Source organism: Chrysemys picta, chromosome 23 (assembly GCF_011386835.1).
Source record: "Chrysemys picta bellii isolate R12L10 chromosome 23, ASM1138683v2, whole genome shotgun sequence".
In the NCBI taxonomy this organism is placed as follows: domain Eukaryota; kingdom Metazoa; phylum Chordata; order Testudines; family Emydidae; genus Chrysemys; species Chrysemys picta.
The window spans coordinates 11,126,730-11,151,444 of record NC_088813.1 but is presented as its reverse complement, the minus strand read 5'-3'; the positions used below and the strand labels follow the sequence as shown (position 1 = coordinate 11,151,444).

General features: G+C 44.9%; 1 protein-coding gene across 3 annotated transcripts in view; it reads left to right on the top strand.

The window, feature by feature from the left end:
• Positions 1 to 24,715, top strand: part of MAN1C1 (mannosidase alpha class 1C member 1) — an 89,902-nt gene that overhangs the window by 60,721 nt on the left and 4,466 nt on the right. For 2 of the 3 annotated variants that reach the window (XM_042844696.2, XM_024107655.3), the window contains exons 4-9: positions 725 to 805; positions 4,220 to 4,314; positions 13,759 to 13,882; positions 16,896 to 16,989; positions 20,966 to 21,081; positions 21,210 to 21,429. In XM_042844696.2, coding sequence (XP_042700630.2) covers positions 725 to 805; positions 4,220 to 4,314; positions 13,759 to 13,882; positions 16,896 to 16,989; positions 20,966 to 21,081; positions 21,210 to 21,429 — 730 coding nt within the window. The remainder of the gene's footprint in view (positions 1 to 724; positions 806 to 4,219; positions 4,315 to 13,758; positions 13,883 to 16,895; positions 16,990 to 20,965; positions 21,082 to 21,209; positions 21,430 to 24,715) is intronic. The other variant, XM_065577149.1, reaches the window with a different exon arrangement.

Here is a 24,715-nt window from a genome sequence, read left to right as displayed (position 1 = left end):
CAGCAGCTGTGCCACCCTGGGCTGTGGTCCTGTCAGGTTTTACAAACTAAGTAGGGTTAAGCATGGTAAGTCCTTGAATGGGAGACCTCCAGAGAACATCTGGACACTCCAGGAAGTTGTTGTGGTGATGCACAAGGTGGCACTCTCCCCACTGAGTCAGTGCTGAAGAAATGCTCCCGTATGGAGCAAGAAAGCTCAGGACAGGAGGGTGCCATCTTTTGGCTATGAAAAACAGTCCTGACTTCTTGTGGTCTCTCAAAATCCCTCTGCCCTTCTTTTAAGAATAGAGATGTTAACTCCAGCGTCCTGATGAGCTTTCGACTTAGGTATCTGTTTTCTGCCTACCTACATTGCCTTTGCACTTTCAACTGGAGAAAGTATAATTTCTCACGTTTTCTTTCGTAACCTGTTGTGTAGTGTTTCACTGCTATTGAACAGCTGCTGCGTTCTACCCAGAAACCATTTCAGTGGTGGCAAAGTGATCCCTGTAGCTCACTTACCTACCTCCTAGAGGGTTGTGAAGCTTCATGTATAAAGCTCTTTGAGATCCTAGATGAAAGATGCTATAAAAGGCAAAGTGTTATTAAACTGTGAATAAGGATTGCAGAGTTTTGTGAATGTCCCGAGAATTATTCCAAGGCACTCTCACTGGCCCTATATCTGCATGGGTGCTATAAGGTTTCACTTGTACCTTCCAGTGACTATCTGATGATGATCTTTTCAGAATGGAGAAGCTTCCTTGTTCGAAGTGAACATTCGTTATGTCGGAGGGCTGTTGACGACGTACTATCTAACCGGTGAAGAGGTTTGTTTCTACACATCCTGTGTATCCCTCGCGGTCTCAAATAATGAATGTGCAGGTGTATTTCTGAATAGGCTGGCTCCCAGCGGCGCTCCACTGAACATCAAATAATCCCCCTGTAAGAAGAGGCTAAACCTGTTTTTTATGAATATTGAACTCCCACTAACAGTCTTTTAATTAAGTCTCACACAATTACCTTATGCTTGCCATGCCTGGCTCATCTATAAAGATCTTTTCTCCAACGGACAATTTTAGCAAGATCGTTTTTCAGCTTGGTACATTGGTCCCCACTGAAATGCATTTGCAGTGATCTTTGCCTGTCCCTCAGTTCTTGTTACTTTGTAGCCTAAATATAGGCAGTAGCGCAAGCTTTGGGGTCACTCCAAGTAGCCCTGCACGCTAAATGTTAGCTTATTAGTGGCAGCTATTTGTGAAAACCCCAAATTGTTGTTATATTTTTTGTGTAGCAAAAATGTGCACTGATAAAGCAGGGGGCCCGGTTGTGGCTAATGTCATCCATGTGCAAGGAGCCTTTCTTTAGTGTGCAAGTATCACGCACTGGTGAGTGTGTGTTACAAGCCCCCCTCTGTGCCAGTCTGCAGTGGATACGAGTCTGTTACAACCCCCAGCTCCGGAGGTTCCCGATTCAATCCCCATGTGTGAACCCATACGTGGGGATTCATCCGGGATTTGAGCCACCCGCTTCCTTTGAGAAGAGGAAGTGTCTGATGTGACAACCACCCCCATGGCCAGCACACTGGGGATCGAGCCAGAGATCTGCCTGAGTTGCAACAGCTTGAGCTGAAGAGCTGTGGCTTTGTAGGTGGGGGTGGTAACAACTCATATCCTATGTGGATCAGCACAGAGGGGGATTTGTAACACACGCTCACCACAGGGTTACACAAGGACTGATCCAAGCAAGTACGTCTGGTAGAACTGCCCCAACCCCTGGTTTCCCCACTCAGCCAGCAGAGGGGGGTGGAGCAGCATTCCAATAAGCACTAGGCCCGCAACAAAATCTGGCTAAATCAGAAGGTTCCCACTGAAAACACTGCTCCCTCCTTCTCCCCCCTGCCCCTTCCAAATGCAGGCCATAGCTGAACACATAATCTGTCTCATAATATAGCTGTGCTGGAATTTTAAAACCAGATGTGAGGCGATCAAGAGATTACTCCTCTACCCTGAATATCTCCGACAAACAGAAGGCCTGATCCCACTGATCTCAATGGGAGTTCTGCTGGCATACGGCTGCAGGATTGGGCCTTAAGCAACGAGTAAATAACCTTTTCAAGAAACTCCCATATTGCTACAGGCTGGCTTCTGCTGGAGGGAGCTGCCCATGATAGAAGAAAATGACTAGTCTTTGCATTGTGATGCCATCGATTTGTGGAGGCCTGGGAGAAGCTCCATAATTAAGGCTGTATTTTGGATGAGATACAGGAATTTGTTCCTCCTGGGATTTCCCAGCTGGGAAAGCTCTCAAAGATCCAGTGCCCCATGCTGCAGCCCTTCATGCTCACAGCTTCCATTGACTTCAACTTGACAGAGAAGGAAGCGAGCCCCCAAAACCATGAAGCCTGGGCAGCAAGCTAGAGAGTGAACTTAGCAAACAGGTCAGTGTCTGTCCTGTATCGGTTCAGTGCCTCCCCCCTCGATAATCTAGTCACTTTCTCATGGCTTTCCCTTCTGAACCAGATCCCTCTACCTTCCTCTGCTGTGACAAAGGCCTCAGAGCCGATGGACAAGCTCGGGTTTCCTCAGTGCTGCATTTCTCAGAGCGATCATTTCCTGCTTTCTTAAAACTGTTATGACAGCTTGGACTGAAATGGGGAGGTTAGAGGTAAAAGGCTTGTGCTTGATCTCTTGTCACTTACAGGCTTCTCTTGCTCAAGACTAATCTCTTGAGCGCAGATTATTGCTTGTATCAGTTTGTCCCAAAATAAGTGTGTCTGGTGGCTTTGTGCGGCAAGCCCCCATAAACTATTATTTGATTAGAATAATATAACTCAGAAATTAGGAATTGAAAGGGTGATAATTTAGCCATGACAGGCCACGGATCCTCTCTGGAAATTTAGTGGTGCGTAAAGGAGTGTCTGTGTGTGTATGTATGTGTGTATAAAATATGTGTACTTGAAATTAGAAGTCGTGTGAGCTATCAACAACCTGCTTTGTAATCCATGGCATGCTTCATCCTTAGAAATCTCCTTTAATTTTGATGTCTTCATTTCTGTTTCCCCCACTGCCCCATAACAAGTTCTTAAAAGGGGACCCTTTCTCCCCAAAGGCATGCTTTGCAAGATCAACTCAAATCAGCCCAGGAAGGCATGTTCTTGTAACAATACTCTGAGCAAAGCTACCAGCCAGCTGCCCATCATTGGTGTTAGAGCAGCCAGCAGCATTAGAAGTGAAGACCTTTGTCCCAAGAAACTGGTCTTTGCTCAGTAGGTTAAAGGAGCAGTTCCAGGAGCTTAGGGAATGGAGATCTGTGCCACGTGGGCAGATCTCACGTTTTAGCACAGAAAGATACAGATGCATAATCCAGTTTATCTACTATTCCCCCAGCTAATGCAGAACTTGACTTCAGGTTCCAAGGGAAAGTACTTAGAAGGTTTCAGAGATTCAGCAATGGGTGGCTGTACATATACAGACACGAAGATCTCCAGGCAATGGGAAGCATACAGCTTTGAGAGTGGTTAGAACTGCAGAACTAGGACAATGAAACCCCAAGCCCAAGCCGAGCTCACTTAATGAGCCTGGGATGATCTCTGGTTTCATGAGGAAGCCATGGAAAACATGCTGGGTTTGTCCCGTAATAGGGCAAAACTTGGCAGTTTTGGCTATTTAACTTTGAATTTCTGGGTTCAAAGTAAAACTCACAAGGAGTGTGTCCACCAGAACCAAGGGAAAAGGGTTCACGCAAACCCCAGTGCCCTGAAACTGCCAAATGTCCTAATGCCAGTTCTATTCCAACTGGGAACTTTCAAACTCATTAACCCAGGACTCTGCGTCAGAAGTTAACGGAACTGATCCTTGAACTTGGTTAGAAAGGGAGATCTCCTCTACTGTAACATGAGCCAACGCCGCAAAGCTCACATCCAGATCCAAAGTTTGAGGCCTGTTGGGATCCAGGATTTTAGACTGGTCTGTTGTGGATCTCCAGGGGCCATCCATAAATTCTGGTTCAGATCAAAACTTCCTCATGGGGTTTGGTTCAGGCCCATCCCAATAGGTAGGTGTAGGGCTACCCCACTATCTGGAAATGAAAGCCCTTTAATGTCCCATAATTCTTACCCGCTTTATAACTGTGTGTGTCTGGGTGTGTATGGAAAAGTGAAGTGTAAGAAAACCAACGTGACTGATACTAGCAAGCAATATATTGTACATTTTAACTCTCTTTTCCTTTTTTTTGTCTAACAGGTATTCAAGAACAAAGCTCTAGAACTTGGAGAGAAACTTCTACCAGCCTTTAACACCCCGACTGGTATCCCCCGGGGCGTCATAAATCTGGGCAGGCAAGACAACACCTCATTACTTTCCCATCATTAGCAGTGGGTCTTATTTATGTGCTGAATACTTGTAAAGGAGTAACAACTGTTCCTAAGGGGCATTTTGCCTCTAAGAACATAAGAGCTGCTGTACTGGGTCAGACCATGGTCCATTTTGCCCAGGATCCTGTCTCCAACAGTGTGGCCAGAGCTTCAGGAGAACTGTACAGAACAGGGCAATTATGGAGTGATCCATCCTTTTCTTCCACATCCAACCTCTAGTAATTAGAGATTTAGGGTTGCCCTGAGCATGGGGTTGTGCCCCTGACCATCTTGGCTAATGCCGTTGATGGACCCGTTCTCCATGAACTTACTCATTTTTATTTAACCCAGTTATTCTTTTAGCATCTTTCTGTAGCATCTCCCCTCCTGACTCTTGGAGGATATTCGTTTTGGCAACTCAAACTTCAGGAGGCATCTTGGCAGTAATCAAGGGTGACTCACATTAAATCCAGCTGTGTTTTATTAATTTTTAAGCAGTCCACATTTTCTTCCTTCACTTCCTGGCAGAGCTGCCCCATGGGAATAGGATGTTCCCACTCACATTTGCCTTTGAATTTTATTGGTGGGCTTGCATTTAGAACTCCGCTTGCTCTGCACATTTTTGCAGTGTGCCAGGCTAGATGCATGATGGTACTTTTTTGGATCTGTACAAGCTCCAGGCATGGGAGCTGAGAAATAGACTGTGGCAAATGACAGTTTTGTATCCAAATGTGTATGAATGGCCGTAGTCCATGTAGTTTTCTGCCTGCCTAGACTCCACAACATGCATGTCATTCACTTAGGCGACATCTACACTTAAACTGCTTCAGTGGCACAGCTGCAGTGCTTCAGTGTAGAAACTCACCACAAAGACAGGAGGGGCTCTCCCGTGGCTGTAGCTAATCCACCTCCCCAAGGGACAGTAGCTAGGCTGATAGAAGAATTCTTCCATTGAACTAGCACTGTCTACGCTGGAGGAGATTGGCATAGCCCATGTCTTGGGGGTGGAAGGGAAGGGATTTTTCACACCCCTGAGAGACACAGCTGTGCCGATGCAAGTTTTCAGTGTAGACCCGACCTTAGTGCTACAACACTGCCTGTGAGGTATGTGACATAAAGCGGGGAGCTGAGGCAGGTAGGTTAAATAACTTGCCCACGGTCACTTAGTGGAAGAGACAAGAGTAAACCCAAGAGTATTGATTCCCCGTCTCCAGTTCTAAGTACTACACAGCACTTCCTGCCCAACAGGACTCGTTGGTTCATTTTGATGCCAACTAGCTGAAGTCCCTGGGATTTTAAAAACTGCACACAGGCTGAAGCACAGAGAATAGGAAACATGAGTTAACAAAAAAACGTTCATCCTCCACTCCACAACACTCAGAGCAGCAGCCCGGGAAGTTTTACCCCACATCTGCCATTGGTTCCTTTCCCTGTAAAGTGCAAGATTTCATTGAACATGTAACACGGAGTGATCCATTGCTCAAATGTCACTGTCACCCTCTGCTTAACTCTACACACAATGAAAAACTTTGAACGTCTCCACCACCTTAATTGTATCCTTCCAGGAATGACATTCTGCATCGTAGCTTGATGATAAAGTCTCATGTGGTGCCTCTTTCTCAATACAAGCACAAGCACAGGCTAACCTTTTGCAGAAATGCCATACCTCTCGCTACCCTTTGTAAAGACAATCAAGATGACAGAGTGTATCTGCCCAGATATCCTGAAATATCTTGCCGATGACCTTGGCTAATACTGAAGAAAATCAAAATAGCCGTAGGCTTCCTAAAACCAAGAATCTGCATTACTGGCTAGAGCTCTGAGAAGAGCATTGAAACTGGTTAGGGGGCCAGCACTAACGATGTAGGAGCAAAGATGAAAAAAGCTAAATGTATGTAGCGTGGCTACGGTGGGAACGTAACGAACAGCCTGCACTTGAAAGGTGAAACCTCCCCAGAATGAGAGGAGTTGTTCAGTGGGATACAGTACATGGAGCTGTAAGTAGGAGCAGTGGGATGACCTTGAAAGAAGGGCTATTTAGTCTGAATATCGGGACAAACTTCCTACCAGTCAGATGCCAAAACCAACAGAAGGTTTTTCCTAACTAAAGCCCAGTCTCTCAACCCTTTCATTTCTACTTTTGCAACCAGGATCTGATAACTCACAGAAACCCAACAGGGTCCAGGCCCGATGAAGTTTCACAAACTCTTTTTTGGAATGTTCTTTACTGAAGTTTTGAGCACAACAAATATAAGACCTGGCATAAGGCCATGTCAATGTAAAGGTTCTAATGAAGTGAAGAGAGAGATCATGCTGCTTCTGTTCCGATGGGCGCTACTGCCTTTTCTCCTCCACTCACTTCAGTGCCACCTCCTGCCCTTGCACTCTTGAATTCTGCAGTGGGTCTGCCCATTCCTTGTGCCATCAAGAATGCTCTGTCCAAGGTCCTAGAACATGCTGTTCATTCCAGCGGTCTACACGTCCTCTTCTGCACCATCTTTGATCTAATGCAGTCTGCCTCCACACTCTGTTCCAGAAAAATTATTGTCCAGAGTTACTAATGGCCTTCTTCTCTCTAAGGTCAAGGAGAGGTTCTTGATAGCTCTGCTTTTGACACAGTTGATCACCCTTTCTTTAGCTTTTTCTCCTTTCTTTGCCTTCATAACTCTGCTCTCCTTATTCTCCTCCCACCTTGCTGGATGCTCCTTCAGCATCTCCTTTGGGTGCTGATCACTCTTCCCTTGTCTGTTGAGATCCCTCAGGTTCTGTGCTCATTATCCCTCCCCCCCCCCCTTCTAGCGTCATTTCTCTCTTAGAGATCTCATCCATTTCCACGGGTTTCTCTACATAGACCATTCCCATAACTTGCTCTCTAGTGCCAACCTCTCCCTTTCTGTCTCTAATGTCTCCCCCTGGATGTTCCTCCATAATGTCAAGCTCACTCTTTCTGATACTGAACTTCCAGATCCCTCTCCTACGCTCCTCCTTCTCTATTATTAACAACTTCCACCATCTTTCCCATGTCCCAGGTTTGTCACCTCAGTGCAGTCTTCAGTTCTTCTCTTTCCTTTCCCCCCCCATTATCAGACCCTTCCTAAATCCTGCAACTCCTACCTCTTCAATAGCACCAAAATCCATCCTTTCATCACTATTCCCACCATTGAAACCCAGGCCCATGCCTTGATCGTCTCGATTATTGGAATATTCTCCTTTCTGGCCCTCCATCCTTCCCTTCTCCCCCCTCAAGTGAGTCCCCACACTCCCTCCAATCCCCTTTCCTTATTGATCCCTTGGTCTCTTTTTTTGCAATCCAGACTTCCTGCTTTGTCTTCTGCTGCCTTCTGGGCTTTTCCTGTTTCCTGCCTGCCAGACGCCAATCCCCCCTTCACCTCTGTGCTCAAACCCACTGCTTCCAAAACCCCATCCTTCCCTCTAAGCAATAATCTCTCTAAGTGATTAGCCTGTATCTTGACTTGTGTGTTTGTTTCTTTCCTACTTTGGCATTTTGGGGGCAAGGGCTGTGTCTTAGTCTCTGTTTGCAAAGCTCTGTGGAAATGCCCAGCTCGATACTAAAAGACTTTTGATCATTATTAAATACCAGTATGTGTTTTTTGGAATAAGGTTACTATTAGAGCTGCATGTCTTCCCTTACCTTAAAGGCTAGTCGTCAAGTATCAGGGGGTAGCCGTGTTAGTCTGTATCTACAAAAACAACAAAGAGTCTGGTGGCACCTTAAAGACTAACAGATTTATTTGGGCATAAGCTTTCGTGAGTAAAAACCTCACTTCTTCGGATGCATAGAGTGAAAGCTACAGATGCAGGCATTATATACAGACACATGGAGAGCAGGGAGTTACTTCACAAGTGGCGAACCAGTGTTGACAAGGCCAATTCAATCAGGGTGGATGTAGTCCACTCCCAATAATAGATGAGGAGGTGTCAATTCCAGGAGAGGAAAAGCTGCTTCTGTAGTGAGCCAGCCACTCCCAATCCCTATTCAAGCCCAGATTAATGGTGTTGAATTTGCAAATGAATTTTAGTTCTGCTGTTTCTCTTTGAAGTCTGTTTCTGAAGTTTTTTTGTTCAATGACAGTGACTTTTAAATCTGTGATAGAATGACCAGGGAGATTGAAGTGTTCACTTACTGGCTTGTGTATGTTACCATTCCTGATGTCCGATTTGTGTCCATTTATTCTTTTGCGGAGGGACTGTCCGGTTTGGCCAATGTACATGGCAGAGGGGCATTGCTGGCACATGATGGCATATATGACATTAGTGGATGTGCAGGTGAATGAGCCCCTGATGGTGTGGCTGATGTGGTTGGGTCCTCTGATGCTGTTGCCAGAGTAGATATGGGGACAGAGTAGGCAACGAGGTTTGCTACAGGGATAGGTTCCTGGGTTGGTGTTTCTGTGGTGTGGTGTGTAGTTGCTGGTGAGTATTTGCTTCAGGTTGGGGGGTTGTCTGTAAGCAAGGACTGGCCTGCCTCCCAAGGTCTGTGAGAGTGAGGGATCATTTTCCAGGATAGGTTACAACCTATCCCTCACTCTCACAGACCTTGGGAGGCAGGCCAGTCCTTGCTTACAGACAACCCCCCAACCTGAAGCAAATACTCACCAGCAACTACACACCACACCACAGAAACACCAACCCAGGAACCTATCCCTGTAGCAAACCTCGTTGCCTACTCTGTCCCCATATCTACTCTGGCAACAGCATCAGAGGACCCAACCACATCAGCCACACCATCAGGGGCTCATTCACCTGCACATCCACTAATGTCATATATGCCATCATGTGCCAGCAATGCCCCTCTGCCATGTACATTGGCCAAACCGGACAGTCCCTCCGCAAAAGAATAAATGGACACAAATCGGACATCAGGAATGGTAACATACACAAGCCAGTAAGTGAACACTTCAATCTCCCTGGTCATTCTATCACAGATTTAAAAGTCACTGTCATTGAACAAAAAAACTTCAGAAACAGACTTCAAAGAGAAACAGCAGAACTAAAATTCATTTGCAAATTCAACACCATTAATCTGGGCTTGAATAGGGATTGGGAGTGGCTGGCTCACTACAGAAGCAGCTTTTTCTCTCCTGGAATTGACACCTCCTCATCTATTATTGGGAGTGGACTACATCCACCCTGATTGAATTGGCCTTGTCAACACTGGTTCGCCACTTGTGAAGTAACTCCCTGCTCTCCATGTGTCTGTATATAATGCCTGCATCTGTAGCTTTCACTCTATGCATCCGAAGAAGTGAGGTTTTTACTCACGAAAGCTTATGCCCAAATAAATCTGTTAGTCTTTAAGGTGCCACCAGACTCTTTGTTGTTCTTAAAGGCTAGTGTCATCATCAAGTCTTTGGAAGGAATGTTTCTCGGCTGTTAGGAGAGAAGCTAACGAGGAAGACCAAGTCCATTTGAGCTCTAGTGCTAGAACATGCTTTCTGCAGAGTGCCACTTCCTGCTTGTCTTCAATCCAGAGGGCTGGCGAAGGTGGAGTCTGTTTCTATATGATGGTGCTTCTTCGTTGATCAACAAACCTCTCCCTAGGTCCTACTTCGAATCCTTGGTGGACCAACCCTTAGCAGCCTTTCAGCCAACGGTCTACACAAAGCATTTGGGATGGAGATTTTCAGGGCTATTTGTTTCAACTCCTGTCAGCTAGGAGTACTTCTGTCATAACCAGCACAGTCTTTAGCCTTGTCCAGTTGATTCAGAACATATCTAGTTTGAAGCAGCTGTCCCATAGCTCAGTGTTTTGAGCATTGGCCTGCTAAACCCGGGGTTGTGAGTTCAATCCTTGAGGGGGCCACTTGGGGATCTGGGGCAAAATCAGTACTTGGTCCTGCTAGTGAAGGCAGGGGGCTGGACTCGATGACCTTTCAAGGTCCCTTCCAGTTCTAGGAGATGGGATATCTCCATTAATTATTATTATTAGGTTAACTGCACCTGTGTTCCTCTTACTGGTCCACCAAAGACACCCACTCTCAACCTTTCTCAGCTGTCACCTGTCTTAGGTGGAGACATGCATCTCACTCCCTCCGGACCAGGGTATTTCTAGGCTGCACGACCCCCTGCCTACACTGTTATTTCCCCACTAAACCTGACAGCCAAAATGGCCAGCGGCCAAACTTTGCGTTCTCCTCCAAGCCTATGAACAGTGTAATTGCCCACAGTTGTAAGGTACCACGCAGCTTTTCCTAGGCAAGCACGTTTATTCTTAAGGTAAAAAGCATTCCAGAGAAAACATATTAAAACAATAAAAGAATCTAAAAACATGCTAATAAGCTGACCAGAGATCATTTCCATCCCCAACAAGGACTCTGGTTGGAGTCAGTCGTTCAGCCACACACAGAGGTTTTCTTGTGGTGACGAGTTCATAACACCTTTTGCTCAGAACAAGAACCCCCATGAACAAGTTGGCCTGTCTTTTATATAGCGAGGGTCTTTGCTCTTGAGATTCCGGGAGCAGCTGGTCAGCAGACAATGGACCTTTCCCCAGGGCATAGCTTCAAAAGGCTGGGGCTTTGCAGAACTGGAGATGGGGGGGCTACATTTGTGTTCACCTCCCTCAAGAGATTTCCTAACAAACCCATTTAACCAAATGTTCATTCTTGTAGTGCACATTGTTTAAAAGAGTCCTTTGAAGCTCACAGCACATCCCAGGTTTTCACTAGCTATCTCCCCCCTGGAGACATTACCCACAATCCCAAAATAATACATAAATATCTGCATTTTGAATACAATGAGGAACTTAAACTTCATTCGGTAAGGTTTGTGCAGAAAGTTGCCCTATCTGTCACAGCGGCTTATTAGGTGATTTCTGTTTGTGAGATCGTATTTTCCTATTTTTTCAATGCAGCAGTTAAAGAAAATATGATGATTAAGGTCCTAGTGGACAGATAAAGGAATACCCATGAGATCATTTAGTAGTGCATCCATCCAACACCAGGATATAGTCTTGTATGGTAGATATAGCCGATATTAAACTAATCCTGCATTTAACCTCACTCAAAATGAGCTGGCATTTACTGTACCCTTCCTCCAAATATGGACAGTGGGATTCCTGCTGCTGAAATACAATCACTTTTGGAACAGCTGTTCTAACTGCACACAGCAAAGTTTGCAGCCAGTTTTGGACAGAAAGAGAAGAATACTCTATCAGTTTAAATTACAGGAGGAATAGGCTGTCTGCTGAAAGGTTTGCTGCTTTTCTCTGGAGGCATAAGGAATAGTTCAGCTCCTAAAAATGTTTTCTGCATTTCTCAGACAAGAGTAACATTTTTCTGGCGAAAGGTCATTAGTTTTAGCCTTTGATCGAGAGCAGAAATCCTTATCTTCTGATATAGAAGCCTTCAGGCGCCATCTAGTGTTTTCCCTCAGTTTCAGCGATGGTTCTGGGTACCCTAAAAAAGGAAGGCTCGTGATCGGAAATACGTAATATTGTCAATATCTACCAAGAATCGTGGTAACTGAGAGCTCAAGCCTGCATCATTGCTGGAAAGAGAACCGCTGAGCTTCCCTGGCCCACCAGCTGCAGAGGCTATTTTGGGATCAGTCCCTCAAGCTATAGGTCACTTTTCCTGTCTGTGTAGATTTGTGAGAGACAGAATCGCTGCAGAGAGCTGTAATTTATAGCAGTGGGTTGGGGCAGGGAAAGGGTCAAGTAAAGAGTGAGTGAGAACGTTAGTGATCAGAAAGCTCCCCCTTTGGCGATCCATTTCCACCCAGTGCGAGGCCTTATCACCACAGGACCCCCACATGTATGCACTGCTGTTTACCATTAGAACGCACTCCCCATTTACTCACACCGTGCTGATGCAGTAACGGAGATGGGGATTTTTTCCTTTCTGCCCGGAGTTGGCAGAACTGGAGATTAGCATAAAGAATAGTGGCTTGTGGGAGGAGGGAGAGGGGAAGGGTCTGGTGAGAGTAGATCCAAACAACCAACCAAACAAGTGTGTAACAGTCAGCTTTATACAGTGTCTGCTAGCTTTCCGTGGGTGTATCTGGCCCTCCGTTCTTTGCAGTAAGATGAGGCCCAGGAAGTCATGGTATCTCAGAGTAGAACATTGGGCTGCATGGATATTAGAACCCAGGATGTTTTTTGTACGTGTCACGTCTGTCCCAGTGCCTGTGGGCGTTTCCTCTTCCCATGCGTTGTGCAGCGCTGTGTGCTGATTTGGTTGCTGCCCCACCCACCCATGCACTCACCCAATGGGCTAACAGCATTTTGGGCTGTATGAGTAGGGGCATTGCCAGCAGATCGAGGGACGCGATCATTCTCCTCTATTCGACGTTGGTGAGGCCTCATCTGGAGTACTGTGTCCAGTTTTGGGCCCCACACTACAAGAAGGATGTGGAAAAATTGGAAAGAATCCAGCGGAGGGTAACAAAAATGATTAGGGGGCTGGAGCACATGACTTAGGAGGAGAGGCTGAGGAAACTGGGATTGTTTAGTCTGCAGAAGAGAAGAATGAGGGGGGATTTGAAAGCGGCTTTCAGCTACCTGAAAGGGGTTTCCAAAGAGGATGGATCTAGACTGTTCTCAGTGGTACCAGATGACAGAACAAGAAACAATGGTCTCTAGTTGCAGTGGGGAAGGTTTAGGTTGGATATTAGGACAAACTTTTTCACTAGGAGGGTGGTGAAGCACTGGAATGGGTTACCTAGGGAGGTGGTGGAATCTTCTTCCTTAGAGGTTTTTAAGGTCAGGCTTGACAAAGCCCTGGCTGGGATGATTTAGTTGGGGATTGGTCCTTCTTTGAGCAGGGGGTTGGACTAGATACCTCCTGAGGTCCCTTCCAACCCTGAGATTCTATGATTCTATGGTGTTAAATGTAGAGGCATACAAAGCATGTGAGGATGCTTTTGGGGCAAGGTGCTGTATAACTGCAGATTAGAGGTAGTGCTGCACCTCAAAACTAGGCTTTCAAGCCTTCTGAACTTCCAGGAATCTGGGGTTTTGGATTAGCCCATTGTAGGAATGAGCCATCTGGGAAACCTCCGTTCTCCCTCTGTGCCTTCCCGCCAATGCAGCACTTGTGTGAGTTTGCATCAAGGGGCTGGTTCAAGCCCATCTCTGTATAGGAGATTGTGGTTATTTGAGATTGCCTTGTCCAGTGGACCTGCTCAGCCGGCTTATTTGCTTTGGGCCAAACCACCCCTATAAAGCTAAGAACTCTTTGGTGTCACTAATTGTTCGACCCACAAGGTCCCTGTAAACCTGCGAATGTCCTTGAGCCATATTGGTTAAAAGCAAAATTCTCCACACCATTGGCATCTAGTAGGGGTTTCACACTGCAGAGCGAATGCAGGATCTGCCCAGGGGATACGGAGGGAGAGCTTTGCCCTGGGCTTGTAGAGAAACCTGCTGTGTTTGCTTGGTCATGAAGGCTCCCTATTTTGTCCTCACAGTGGCATGAGCTGGAGTTGGGGCTGGGCCTCTGCAGGAAGCAGTATCTTGGCAGAATTTGGCACCCTGCATTTAGAATTCCTGCACCTCACGGAGCTCTCCGGAAACCCAGTGTTTACAGAAAAGGCAAGTACTTAACTACTCATTCTTTACTGAAATGATTCTTATGTACCCGTCACCCTGGCATCTGGGCTTATGCCATAAAGTAGCATGTTACATGCAGCCACCCAGAGCAGCCAGTACAGCCAGCCATTCTTGCTCTACCACCCCAGCTCACCAGAAGAGAAACCTTTCTGGTGACGATCCAGAGACAGACACGTGACCATAAATATGTGCCTTGCGGGCTGGGGAGGTCACTAACGGGATCTGGCAGCCAGGGACTCTCCCCTGCAAATGCCTGGCCTCCAGCCTGTCAGCACAAGCACTTCAGCTGATCCCAGCCTCCAGTGGCAGAATTCCAGATGCCGTGCTGACTGTCCCACTGTAGGGTCCTTATTTCTTTACATCAAGTCAGTGTATCATGTGAGAGAATTTACTGAATAACTCGTGTACGCACCACGCCGATGAGTCTAATGACTCCTTCTGTGATGGAGTCTGGAGCACTGATTATATTTTTTAAGGACTGAGTTTCATATCTATGCACCAGTCTTGTGCATTGACCACACTCTTACCTGTCTGAGGTTCTGGTGCTCCACTTGGGGTTGGAAGACTCCTAAGATTTTTTTTTCTATTTACATTTTTTTTTTGGCCCTTCCACATTCCTGCTTCCTGCAGTGGTGATGACTGGCAGATGCCTTCATTTCTGTGTGCCTCGGTCTTAGTAAGTTGAGGCAAAAAGCTAGTCCTAAATACAGAGGCACAGGCTATATTAACCTGTCTGGTGCATCCCACAACAATAATGGTTAATAACTCTGGTATGTTAATATTAACGCACTGCAGCCGTGGAGAATTGCTACTCTAAACTGACTTTAAATGCAATGCTCCAGCCCTCAGGATTTTCGCAAAGGTCTCTTATGTGGGAAAGGTCTGACAGCTGACACATCGGATTCCTTTTGTAACTTCTAAATTTAAAATCTATGAATATTACATGTTACCTTGAGGTTGTTTTTTCAAGTGATCTTATAGTGCATGTGAGAGCAACTTAATATACTGTAGGATACTAGCTATCATTAGCTTTCCCCACATGTTCCCCGAGGAACTCACTCTGAGGGAGACAAATCACTCCAATTAGAATCAGAACCTCCCCTGTGAGTCTGATGAAAATGGATCACACCCAGAGTACCAGCGTGTGGTGAAAATACTTAGATTGTTCTCCCTGTATTTCCAGGTAAATAGCTTGAGTACAGATTGTTCACAGGATGTTTTGCAGTGCTAGCCTGCCACCCTGCTTGCTCAGTGATTTTTGGGGTCAGGGAGAGAGACGCCGAATGGAAAGGGGATGCGGGAGCGTGGTAGAGAAAAGCTAACAGAGACCATGAAAAAATAATGAGAGATACAATGTCAAATAGGAGAGAGAAGCAGAAAATGAAGGAAAAGTGGAAACTGAATGGGAAAGATAAGGAAAAAATGGAAATGTGGAACGAAGAAGGGAGGCTAATAATACAAGAGGAAAATGATAACGATAAATTGCAGAAAGGAGAGAAAAAAGAGAGGGAGTGAAAGAAGAGAGAGATACAAGAAAGGAAAGTGGGTGGGGTGGGAAGGAGAGCTGAGTGAGGGACTGAAGGGCAGATGTGTGCCAAAAACACAAGGGGTGGGTAAAGGGGGGAGCGGGCAGTGTTTAGATCTAGGATTAATCCCAAATTCCTTGTTGTTAAATTGTGCTGTATTGGGATAGTCTGTCCCCCCCATCTCCCTGGAAGTCAATCACGTTCCCCTTTTCTGGCTGCAAACCCGGCAAACGAATTAGGGTGAGAACCTTTTCTGTAGTGGCTTCTCCCACCCTGAACATGCTCATTATATTCCACTGCAAATGTATGGGGTTAAAGAGAACACCATGCGAGAGAGGAAGCACAGGAGGAGATGGGCTCAGCCAGCCATCCGGAGGGAAATGACTTCAGAGGAGCAAATCAACTCATTAGCATGCAGCTTGGGACCCGGTGTGATTTTTAATGGGAATAATGTCCATCTGTGTCTTTGTTCAAACAGGTCATTAATGTGCCATGCTACTAAACTTCAGTAAACGTCGGGCAGCATGATCACTTCCTTGGAAACACTGACTTAAATCTGCGTGGCCAGCCTTTGGCATATAAATTGTCTAATCGTCTAAAAGGTTTAGAGTATATAACCTGCTGTGTAGGTTACAATGGAATATATATACTGCAGACAATTTATTTTCATCCGTTACGTAAAAGTCCTGTAGTGTTTAGTAGGGTTGAAACCAACAGAGGCTCTGTAGGAATTAAGTGGGGCTGTTCTAGGAATTAAAGGCTCTGATTCAGCAAGGTATTTAAGCACATGCCTACATTTAAGCATGGGAGCAGTCCCATTGAATTCAAAGTTAAGCAAGTGCTTATGTACCTTGTGGAATTGGGACCTAGGTGAGACTCTAGAAATTATTCTAAAAAGCTATAGAATTTAATAACAAATATTATCCCCTGGGCCTCAGAATTCCTATAGAAAGGTCACTCTCTTGAGGACCCTTCCCTAAGGGATATGATAGCTTTCATTTCCCAATCCTGAAACAATAGCAGCATTTACAATAAATGACACTGTCCTTGGACCATTGCTTGTCCAACTGGATGTTAAAACCAATAGGGAAAAAATGGTTCTCATTAAACTCTGAGGATAGACAAGAAGCAATGGGCTTAAATTGCAGCAAGAGAGGTTTAGGTTGGAGATTAGGAAATACTTCCTTACTGTCAGGGTGGTTAAGCACTGGGATAAATTGCCTAGGGAGGTTGTGGAATCTCCATCATTGGAAGTTTTTAAGAGCAGGTTAGACCAACACCGGTTAGGAATGGTCTAGTTATTACTTAGTCCTGCCTTGGGTGCAGGGAACAGGACTAGATGACGTCTCGAGGTCCCTTCCAGTCCTATGATTCTAATTGCAAAGTTTCACTAGTTTCACTTATAGTGCAGAAATGTTGGATTTCTTAGTGGAAAAATAGAAAGTGTCTTGTCCGTTTCCTCTTTGTAGGTGATGAACATCCGCAAAGTCCTGAACAGAATTGAGAAACCGCAGGGCCTGTATCCTAACTTTCTCAGCCCGGTCACTGGGAACTGGGTACAGCGTAAGTATCGCTCTCTCATTCCGAGCTGTGCTCAGGAAATGCTACTGATGCATTTCAGAATTTACGCTGTTCTTTAGAAGGTGATTTGTAACTGCAAGAACAGCGAGCCAAGGAAATTTCTCATCTGCCTGATAAAAGCCCTCACTAATGCTGGGCAAGGAACTCATTAGCCATGGTGATTAGATAAAGGTAACCTTATTGAGAAGATGCAGTATAATCATCTTTCACAGGAATCTTATTCCCAGCTGAGTATCTTCCCTCCAGAGTGAGGGTTAGGACCCATAGTACTACACATGGTAGGATTATGCTACATGATTCATTAAAAATTGGCATGTCTCTTTAAGGCCCCCATCCTCTCTTCAGTGATCCCATTGTCCTCCCTGGGAGTTACACATGAAAGCTACAGGATGAGACCAAAGAGATTTGGTTAGTTACTATATTTAATGCAGCAAGTAAGAAATCACCTGGAGAAGCAGTAAGAGAGTGGAGTTTGAGATCCTCCCCAGAAAACAACATGGGGAATATAAGGACTGAAGGAAGCCTGCTCTGCTATCCCTCTAGCCAATCTCATACATGCACTAACGCATCCATGACTGTGGTACTTGCTGTTGGATTTTCCTATTGATGCAATGAGTGGGATGCGTGTGTGTGTCTGTCTGTCTCTTGCATCACTATTAGGAATGCAACACTGGTCCGGGGGAAAATACAGGTGTGCAAGAGGGAGGAACATGCGGGATCATGAGCACAGTAGAACAGTGTCTTTATTCTGATCCTGCCTCTTCCTAAGCCACTTCACCCTTCCAATATCCAGAGAAAAGGCCGGGCTACGTCTGTTCTGTTGTTCAAAGGCAAAATCTTGCTCTCCAGTTTGTACGTCAATCTTGACGCCTATGTTCCACTTCTCCCCATTTGTGCAGAGCCCTTCCTCTGCCCTTCCCACCCCGTTGCATTACTGGTCTGACAGCAGAATTTCACTCAAGGCATTGCTATTTACAATAAACCAGGAAGTAAAGTAGAGGCTGCTTTTAAATTGGGCTCCTCCATGGATTCAAAATGGTCCCAATTAAGCAAAGTTCATTGAAACAGTTTTTGCCTCATGTCTCTGCAACTCTGTTCGGTCCCCTGGACCACGTGTGACCTTTCTAAGCACTATATTAGTAGCGCTAATTGTAATTGACAGGGCAGTTGCACAGCTGCCATTGTATGAGACAGCTGAGAGAGCACTAGCAGTGATCAATCCCTGACCTTTAATTGCCCTAGCAACACCTCTTAACAGTAATTGACAAGGCTTGTGTTGAAAATAGTCCCAGCAAAACATCTTGAACAATTACAATTGTCCCAGTAAACCAGAACTTCAGTGAGAAAAAGGTCAGTTCCCCGGTTCGTCCCATTAATTGACTTTCTGAATCATCCCCATCCGCTTGTAAGTGGCTTCACCTGTCCCTTCACATTTGTGTTCGCAGAGTTATTGCAACGTTTCCACTTCAAAAATTAAGCTTACCTCCTAGTGCTACATCCTTGTGATGATATTTTCTTTAGGTCATTACCGTTTGCATCAGCATGGTACAAACCAGACAAAAGTGCTAGTCCTGCCTGCTTTGCAGCACAGAGGGGGGGAAATAATGTGACTCACATTTGTCAGTGTTTCATTCTGATAACTGGTTGCTAATGCATCACTTCCCAAAGAGCTGCGTCCATATTCTTCTAAGTGTAAGTGACTAGATTTAAGTGTGTAGAATACCTTCCATGTGTTCAGTGTTAATCCATTTTGGCCACCAATTCGGTTCCATTTAAATCCACTCATTTAATCCATTTTAGACATCCTGCTCCCATCTTTTGTGATGTTTGTGGGGATCCCCAGAGGTTTGCTGGGGCACCACGCTGGTTAATAACTGCCCCTGTTTAGATGGTTTGGAGTGAGCTGGAGGCATAGTTGGCGCCACAGGACTAGAGAAAAATTCCCCCGTTGGCTAAGCCAGGAGCTGGCTTGATGGCACCTCAAACTGCTTCTGGCAGTAGCACGTAAGCTGGCCTCGTGATCCGAATCTGATATCCAGGGAGCCGAGAGACTGCTCAGCCTAGGAACTCGCTGATGGACCTAAGAGTCAGTTGGTGGCAGATGCCAAGGTAGAGAGAGACTGTAGCTGTTGCCTGCCACAGGGACTATCATAGGTGCCAGTCTTTCATTTTCTTTCTCTTGGTTAAAGCTGTTTGCAATAAGCCCTTTTTCTTAGAATTGTCATGTTTTCCCTAAAACCAGAGCAAATGATCAGACCACCCCAATGAGAAGGAATGCTGGCGCTCTGCTAGCTGCAGTAGTTAGCTTTTGAAAATTAAAGCACAGCCTCCCTGCTGAAATTAATGGCTTGTTTACACACGGAGCCTGGGAGGCAAATTCTGGCCTTGCTTTTAACATGTGGAAAACAATTTTGCCCCAGTGCTCTTCTTTTGGTGATTGTTCTGACACGCCTAGGCTTATACACCTTCCATTTAAAGACAATCTGAAGCCTGTATTTGTAAAATATTCTATCCTCTTTCCCGAATCTGGGTTTCGAATCTCATTGTTTTGCCATAGATTATTCTGCGGTTCATTGGCCACATACTTTATCAGAGATGTTGCTCTTCAGGTCAGTCAAATGCGTGGCTGTTGATCTCTCTTCTAGATAGGATTTAGTAGTATTCAAAATAAACCTCAGGACTTGATATGCACACACAGAAAAGTGGAAAAACAGAATAGCTGATCCGAAAAACGTACTGTATCTACTTAATGTTTAAAATGAAATCATGCAGACATGGAGGTGGGTAACCCTGGCTAATAGGTCTAGTCCGTTCCGTATTTAAATGGCTAGGAGAAGTATTTTTTCTTGCTCATTTGAAGGGTGAATTTGGCTGCTCCAAAGAAGTAGGGTTGGGTTTTCCCCCTATTGCATTTTAAAGATGTAAATCTGTCCTGCTGTTTCCCATGCTGATTCCCCCAGGCAGAAACCTGCAGCTGCGCTGTCAGACCTGCTTCCCATAGTGATGGCTTAGCATTCGCCTCTTCAGTAAGGTCATACCACTGTGTAGTCTGAGCCGGCAGCCTTGGAAATCTGATTTCCCCACAAGTAAATATTCAGTGCACATCTCCCCACCTGGCTTTATTTTTATATACCAGAAACCTAGGACTTCCGCATGCAGGCTGTATCACACTCCAGAAACCGCTAGTCCCCTTTAGCAGCCAGGGTGCCCTCTGCTGGCAGTTCTGTCCAATCATCCTTTTTGTGCTGCAATGCCGATATCCAATTCGTATTCTCCCCTTCTTCCGTTTGTTACACTCCCTCTCCAGGAGGGGACGAGTGAGAGGTAGGGCCACATCCTCAAAGGTAGTTAGGTGTCTAACTCCCATTATTTTCAATGAGCGTTAGGCACCTAAATATTTTGAGAATCTGGCCCGTGATGTCCAGTGGACATGCATAGTTGCAGATTCATCCATGTATGTGTCTGCTCTCAGTTTGTTAGCCCAGGATATGGTTTTTATCTCATAAACAGGAAGCGTCTTCAATTTATCATGTAAATAACCCTGGCAAGTAAAAGCTTTGAGTAGTTTTATTAAGGGTACGTGGTAAAAGACCATTTTAACTGGCCCGTGGTAGAAGACCAAATGTTTTCCTTATGGTTACACTTTCCTTCGTAATTTTCTAAACAATTTAATGCTAGCTTCCAAAAGAAAACCGAAAAGGGGGCAGAAATGAGTTAAGCTATTTAATAAGGGCGGAATTGTTCTGACTGGTAAAGCGACTGTGCATCGTAAATAGGGTGACCAGATGTCCCGATTTTATAGGGACAGTCCTGATTTTTGGGTCTTTTTCTTATATTGGATCCTATTACCCCCCACCCCCTGTCCCGATTTTTCACACTTGCTGTCTGATCACCCTAATCGTAAATCGTGTGCAAAAGTAGTTATGCAGCAATCTCTTGTTGGCTTCCACCATTGCAGACCACGTCTCCGTTGGAGGTCTGGGGGACAGCTTTTATGAATATCTGATCAAATCCTGGCTGATGTCAGACAAGAGAGACACTGACGCCAGAAAGATGTATAATGATGCACTAGAGGTAAGTTTGATTGCTTCTGCAGCTGTATTTCTTATAAGGAATATTTTGTCCAACAGAATGTTAGTCAAAGCAGTTTGTTTTTCCTTCCTGCAAGATGTGTTCAGATATTGATTTTTAATACATTTTAGGCTATAGAAAAACATTTGGTTAAAAAATCTGCCGGAGGATTGACCTACATTGCAGAATGGAGAGGTGGCATCTTGGATCACAAAATGGGCCATTTGGCTTGCTTCTCTGGTGGCATGATAGCCCTTGGAGCAGAACAAGCAGCGGAAGAGAAAAAGCAACATTATCTGGATCTAGCTGCAGAGATTACTCACACGTGTCATGAATCTTATGCACGCTCAGGTAAACATTGTGGATTAAAGTACTGCTGATAAATTACTGTGGTAGGTAAGGATTTACAGCCGCTAAAAAAATGAATCTCGCATGCGAAAGGATTGCAGTAATTCTTTGGCACTTCTGCAGCATCTTCCATCAAAATAAGAGGGCTTTTAACATTCATCTGTCCTTGCCGCACCCCTGTGAGAAAAGTCAGTATTGGTATCCCCCTTCTAGATAGGGAAACTGAGGCATAGAGAGGCTGAGTGACTTACGCAAAGTCATACAAGAAACCAGCGGCAGGGCTGGTAACTGACCAAGACCTACTGAACCCCGGTCCTGTGCTCTAATCACAAAGCCACGCTTTCTGCCTATAAAAGGAGTAATCTGTGTTCCTGTATATCAGCACTTTGAGGTATTGCCATAACAAATGGAGTAAAGCACTGATCTGCCTTTAATTCCTCCCACCATATACAACTGAAACAAGCTAAATGGGCAGTTGAGCATTGTGTAAGGTGTTAGACACAGGGAATTGAGTTCTGTTATTCCTTCTTAAAACTAACCCAAACCATAAATCCCTACTGCAGCCTTCCTAAGAGAAGATTGCATAAGTCTCTCCATATTTCCCCACATTCAGTAAAATCTTTCTCATTCACATAGTGTTCTTCACAAACAACATGTGTTGAATATTTGTTTTCACGGAAGGCATTCAATGCAGGCATATAAAGACTAACCATGCTAACAACAGGACAAATGTGGCGATCCCTTGGCAAGTCACAGTTCAAGCTAGAAGTGCTTGTCTTAAATGTGGATAATGACATTCATCTCCTTTATAAAGCACTTTGAGATCCACAGATGAAAGGCATTTATAAAAGTGCCAGGTATTGGTATTATTATAGTGTGTAATTTGGCAAGATCATATAATCAAAAAGATGCTGATGATAATTCAAGGGCTGTGGTTAGCTCTACACACATCCCAGCTTCAACATGCTTGTAATTATTTGGTCTTTGTTCCTTTCTTTATGAGCATTTGTCTAGCACATCTGAGTATATGTAGTTGCAGTCTGCTGTCCAGGAGGCTCGCCTGCAATGTGCCTCTCTTTGATAACTGTTCCTTTTGATTGTTTTACGGCTTAACTGCATCAACAAGCACATATTTATGAGCTGCGTCTAGTTCATTTGCCTAAAGCAGCTCTAACAAACTTCAAGCCAAGCTGGAATTGTATTTTCAAACTCTTTCCACAGCACTTGCAGAACTGCAGCTAGGCCGTCTGAGCTAACAACCTGCAGGCTGCAACTGCCTGGAGCCATTTTTCACCTTCAACTGTATCCGTCACCATCAAAAAGACAGCACTAAGCCTGCCATTAGCAGCGACCCTCCTGTTGTATCAGCCAGCTCGCAGTGTTTCAGATAGCGGCTGTGCACTTAACCTTTTCCCTGGTTCTCAGGAAACAATGCGAGTTGTTTGTGCTGTAATTTCCCTGTTCTCTCACTCTTATAACATGGCCCAGGTAGGGCAAATAAGGTGTGTAAAGAAACCAAGTGTGTATGTGAAAGGTAGTCTTTTGGCTACAGCACCAGCCATGGGGCCAAGATATCTGGATTCTGTTTCCAACTCTGTCATTGGTTCGGCTTGATCTCCGGCAATCTCTGTGCCTCAATTTCCCCGTCTGTAAAATAGGGGTGATAATTTTCTAATTCATAGGGATTCTGAGAGTGTGTGTTTATTCTGAGATCCTCACATGGAAGGCACTTGAGAAGGACAAAGCAGTAGTAGGTTTCAGAGTAGCAGCCGTGTTAGTCTGTATCCGCAAAAAGAACAGGAGTACTTGTGGCACCTTAGAGACTAACAGATTTATTAGAGCATAAGCTTTCGTGGACTACAGCCCACTTCTTCGGATGCATATAGAGTGGAATAAATATTGAGGAGATACATATACACACATACAGAGAGCATAAACAGGTGGGAGTTGTCTTACCAACTCTGAGAGGCCAATTAAGTAAGAGAAAAAAAAAAAACTTTTGAAGTGATCATCAAGCTAGCCCAGTACAGACAGTTTGATAAGAAGTGTGAGGATACTTACAAGGGGAGATAGATTCAATGTTTGTAATGGCTCAGCCATTCCCAGTCCTTATTCAATCCTGAGTTGATTGTGTCTAGTTTGCATATCAATTCCAGCTCAGCAGTCTCTCCTTGGAGTCTGTTTTTGAAGTGTTTCTGTTGTAATATAGCCACCCGCAGGTCTGTCATTGAATGGCCAGACAGGTTAAAGTGTTCTCCCACTGTTTTTTGAGTATTATGATTCCTGATGTCAGATTTGTGTCCATTAATTCTTTTGCGTAGAGACTGTCCAGTTTGGCCAATGTACATGGCAGAGGGGCATTGCTGGCACATGATGGCATATATCACATTGGTAGATGTGCAGATGAATGAGCCCCTGATGGTATGGCGGATGTGATTAGGTCCTATGATGATGTCACTTGAATAGATATGTGGACAGAGTTGGCATCAGGCTTTGTTACAAGAATAGGTTCCTGGGTCAGTGGTTTTTTCAGTGATGTGTGGTTGCTGGTGAGTATTTGCTTTAGGTTGGGGGGTTGTCTGTAAGCGAGGACAGGTCTGTCTCCCAAGATCTGTGAGAGTAAAGGATCATCTTTCAGGATAGGTTGTAGATCTCTGATGATGCGCTGGAGAGGTTTTAGTTGGGGGCTGAAGGTGACAGCTAGTGGTGTTCTGTTATTTTCTTTGTTGGGCCTGTCTTGTAGGAGATGACTTCTGGGTACTCGTCTGGCTCTGTCAATCTGTTTTTTCACTTCAGCAGGTAGGTATTGTAGTTTTAAGAATGCTTGATAGAGATCTTGTAGGTGCTTGTCTCTATCTGAGGGATTGGAGCAAATGCGGTTATATCTTAGAGCTTGGCTGTAGACAATGGATCGTGTGGTGTGTCCTGGATGTAAGCTGGAGGTATGTAGGTAAGTGTAGCGGTCAGTAGGTTTCCGGTAATAGGGTATTACAACAGAAAAACTTCAAAAACAGACTCCAACGAGAGACTGCTGAGCTGGAATTGATATGCAAACTAGACACAATCAACTCAGGATTGAATAAGGACTGGGAATGGCTGAGCCATTACAAACATTGAATCTATCTCCCCTTGTAAGTATTCTCACACTTCTTATCAAACTGTCTGTACTGGGCTAGCTTGATTATCACTTCAAACGTTTTTTTTCTCTTACTTAATTGGCCTCTCAGAGTTGGTAAAACAACTCCCACCTGTTTATGCTCTCTGTATGTGTGTATATATATCTCCTCAA